This window comes from Lolium rigidum, chromosome 6, assembly GCF_022539505.1.
Source record: "Lolium rigidum isolate FL_2022 chromosome 6, APGP_CSIRO_Lrig_0.1, whole genome shotgun sequence".
Classification (NCBI taxonomy): Eukaryota; Viridiplantae; Streptophyta; class Magnoliopsida; order Poales; family Poaceae; genus Lolium; species Lolium rigidum.
In genome coordinates this window covers 334,551,958-334,556,023 of record NC_061513.1, presented here as the reverse complement: position 1 = coordinate 334,556,023, position 4,066 = coordinate 334,551,958, and the positions used below count along the sequence as shown (strand labels likewise).

The window sequence follows — 4,066 nt, the reverse complement described above, 5'->3', positions numbered from 1 at the left end:
GATCGGAGCATGGAGTGACCTTATGTACCACCCGCGCTTCTGCAAAAATATTGCGCCACATATTATCCGCCACTGCTCGATCAAGTCTAACTTGCACATTAGCTCGGCCACTTCTCTTGTTATCATATGTGAAAGCTACACCAGAGAAACCTAGGTCAATCAGCTCGCACACCTCCAAAACCTCTCTAAAGTTACGCATCTGGTTTTCTGAACGTGGAGTTGCCGAGAAATGTTCAAAGGCCCACATAGCCTCATTAAAGTCACCCAGGACACACCATGGCAAGCTTGATCTGGTTTTGAGAGCTTTTAGTTTATCCCACATGAGATGCCGGTTTTCCGTTCTAGGTTCACCATAGACACAAGTCAGTCTCCACCTTGGCTCTTGTGTTGTAAACTGCACGAACACGTCAATATATCTATCTGTGACCTCCTGAACATCCACCACCATCTGTTCATGCCAGTACAGAGCTAGCCCACCACTTTTCCCATCACTGTCACAGCCCACAAAACCCTTCAAACCCAGCCTTCCACGCAAGCGTTTCATCTTATCAGTTGTCTGTCTTGTTTCACTGAGGAAAACTAACTTAGCCTCTGTTGACCTGCAGAGGCCAACAATTTCACGAACTGTCGGTTTATTCCCCGCTCCCCGACAGTTCAGGCTCAAGCAATTCATTGCTCCTGACGGGCCGCAGCGTGCGAACCCGTCAGTTTACCAGCGGCCCCAAGGCTGGTCGCCTCCGATGTTACCTCATCTTCCACTCCTTCCCCTTGCACTGGTGTGATCACCGCAGCTTTCACACGTCCCCTTTTCTGAACGTTGCCTGTCAGTGCTTCCTCATGTACCACAATAGCCTTTGCATTATCTCCCTGTTCCTCTACATCCTCTGCCTGGCTTGCCAGCCGTTTACCCAACACTGAAGTTACATCAAGCATTGCAGTATCAATACTGTTTTCTGAAAACACCAGAGAGCTCAGGCCTTTCAAAGCAGGGATCTTCTCAGCACTATCGAAACTGGCGGTTCCAAACCTCATTGCAAGTGGCTTTACAAGTACAGGTGTTGGTCCAACCGGTGGGACAGTATCCTCCATCAACGGTGGCATATTCTCAATCGGGTCAGGTTTATGAAGCCTCTCCCTTTCAGCAAACATTCTTTCTCGAAGTGAGGTCAGGGACTCCTTTGGATACTGCATATGTAATTCATGTAGCATCACAGAGAGATCGCGATCAGTTTTATCATCACCCGGTTGTTCATTCTGGTCAAAACCGTCTCTTGCATTTACCGGTTCCGGCACCACTGGTTCTTTCCGCTTGTATACAGGTCTTCCCTTGCTTCTTACTGATGGCTTGCCTAGATTATCTGAATTATCGGCACTTGATGAAAAATCTAGGCCACGTTTTATCGCTGAACGAACCGCAGGGGGCTCATAAGCTTCCCGATGCTCATACTTCCTCATAGGTGAAACACGCAAGCTGGAATCATAGGCCAGAGAGGGCACACCTCTCCTTTTCTTCTCACATACTGTATCATTGTGCCCAATAAAACCACACCAGAAGCAGAAGTATGGCACTCTTTCATATCGCAACACATACGTCGAGTGAGTTTCAGGTCTATCTTTTACACCAGTTGTGAGCTTTGTCTGCAACCTCTTATCAATTGGGAGCTCAATACGAACCCGCAAGTAATCCTTGAATTTGGACCCCCTAGCATCTGCATCAACTGTTACAACTCTTCCAAGTTTACTACCCCACTTCCTTCCATTGGCTACAGTTTGTTTATCCCAAGGAACATCATACATATGTACCCACATGGGGATAGAAGAGAGATCAGTCGCTGATGGTCTAGCAGACCCATCCAGGGCTTTCACTAGTAGCGCATTACCCAGGTGAATCCAAGGACCTCCATTAAGAACGAAATTATAATCCCCTTCCGAGAACAAGGTAATGATGAACCACTTCCGTTTGATTGGTGCAAAGAGCACTCCAGTACGTAAATTCCATACCTTCTTGAAGTGAACTTTCAGAGTTTCTGCTGATGGTGCAATCTGCCCCAGGTATCGTGACATCAGGCGCCAAGGAACCGGCGGCGGCGCTGGTTCCTCATCCGGATCTTCCTCCACAAACACGTCATCCTCCATGTCCACTTCCCCACCTAAAAGCTCTTCCTCATCTGCTCCCAATCCTTCGAGTACAGGCGGGTGCCAGTTGCTCGAACTGATCTCTTCAACCACGTATTCAACTCCAGCCGGCGGTTTTCCCTCCAGCAGCATCAGGCCTCCACCGGACGACTTCGGGCGGGTAGGTTCCTCAGCGGATCCCCCATGGTCGCCCCCATCGTTAGCGGATGCCATTGCTGTCGCCGAAAGTTTACCCCCCGCGTCAGGATCGAAAAGTGGATTGGAATAGATCGAAGGTTGTCGTTCGGTTTTCTGCGACGGTAGCCGCCGCATAAACCCTACGGGATCCTCGTATCTCTCCCGGACTCTCTCCTTACCATCCACAAAAACGTAGCCCGATCTATAACCAGAGTACTTAGACTCCGAATCCATCACAAAGACCTCAAAATCTCTCAAAACGATCGATGCTCCCGGTAGATTAGGGGTGGCGGCGGCGCAGTCGCCTGTGCGTTCGCCAGACCCTAGACCTAAACCGTAGCTAAACTTCCTTGTATATTAATAAAGTAGTATTGTACATGGTACTTGATGGAAACAAAATAACAAGGTAATGCACGTGAACTTCATCTGTCTTTATTCATAGTTGCCTGACCCACCATACATGCTGCAAGAGGCGACCTTTATTTTATTTTTTCACGCATGAGCGAGAAGACAGAAGAGCAACGCGCACCACCGTCATCGGCGGTGATCGGGCGATCAACCACGGCGGCGACCTTCAGAGCGTGATTACTAGCTAGTTACCGACGTTGCTACGCTCAATGGTGCACATGGGCCCGGGCCACCCACGGAACACGTCTTGGCAGACGTGGCGGGAAGTGTCCGACGTGGAGGTTGCGCAGTCCTTGCAGGTGGCGGCGCACTGGTCCACCTCGTCGAGGCAGCGGCAGATGGGCGGGATGGACCTGGTGCACGGTGCGAGGTCGCAGCAATTCCATGGCCGGCAGATGGGCCCGGGGTCGCCGACGTACCGGTCCTTGCAGACGAAGAGGGACGGGTGCGCCGTGGACGGCACGCAGTCCTTGCACGCGGCGTCGCACTGCTCCACCTCGTCGGCGCAGTGGCAGATCGGCGGGATCGACCTGGTGCACGGCGCCAGGTCGCAGCACTTCCACGGCCTTGCCGGCGCCGGTGCTACTGCATGCAAGACCTCGAGTTCACGCACTAGCAAACGGAACCAGGAAAGAAAGATTGACGGCGCGCGCGCGAGCTCTGCCGATGCGTCACGTACCTTGGGTGTCGCTGGGGAGGCGAATGGTGGCAGCGGCGGAGGGGTTGCCGGCGACGAGGAGGGGTCCCTCGAGCGAAAGCATCAGCAGGATGCTTGCGCTAAGGCACCTCTTCATGTTGATGGTCATGGCTGGTTACTTGGCTGGATTTGCTTGTTGAAGATGGGTAGGTAGCCCGTATATATATAGCCGAACGTATCACCACCCATTGGTAGCTGTCCAGTATTATACGTGGAGGATCGAGTGCCTTGACTACGAATAGTACATTATCAGTGACCACGTGCTCGTGCTAAGTATGACTAGTGGATCATTTCAAAAGCCGGCCTTTCTCAAGAACATCGGGCCTATCCGATCCACCTAACTTTTACTGTTAGCAAATTAACAAATGCAATAAAGTCCAATCAACATAGGACTACAGATCCAAATATGCTATGCTTCGAGAATATTCGGTTGCACGTATGAAAGATATAATCTAAGAGCATCTTTAGCACAGCCCCTTATTTCTCCTAATCGAAAACGCCAACTTCGGTCTCCCGAACTGTTTAGTTTAGATGGTTTTAGAGCATCTCTAGTGGAGCCCGTATTTCTCCGAACCGAAAATGCGAAGTTCGATCTCCTGAACTGTTCAGTTTAGGTGGTTTTAGTCACCGTGTAGATTAGAAACCAAA

At 50.7% G+C, this 4,066-nt stretch overlaps 1 protein-coding gene across 1 annotated transcript; it reads right to left on the bottom strand.

Moving 5' to 3' along the window:
* Positions 1–2,723: 2,723 nt before the first annotated feature.
* LOC124668086 (Bowman-Birk type trypsin inhibitor-like) lies at positions 2,724–3,533 on the bottom strand. The gene is made up of 2 exons (XM_047205286.1): positions 3,401–3,533; positions 2,724–3,306 (listed from the first exon to the last, which is right to left on the bottom strand). The coding sequence occupies exons 1-2, from the start codon at positions 3,525–3,527 to the stop codon at positions 2,906–2,908; spliced, it is 528 nt and encodes a 175-aa protein (XP_047061242.1). The 5' UTR covers positions 3,528–3,533; the 3' UTR covers positions 2,724–2,905.
* Between the last annotated feature and the right edge of the window lie 533 nt (positions 3,534–4,066).

Coding starts and splice junctions, on each gene's coding strand:
- LOC124668086 (XM_047205286.1), bottom strand. CDS start 3,527: ATGACCATCAACATGAAGAGGTGCCTTAGCGCAAGCATCCTGCTGATG. Junction 3,307..3,400: donor CCTCCCCAGCGACACCCAAG/GTACGTGACGCA, acceptor TCTTGCATGCAG/TAGCACCGGCGCCGGCAAGG.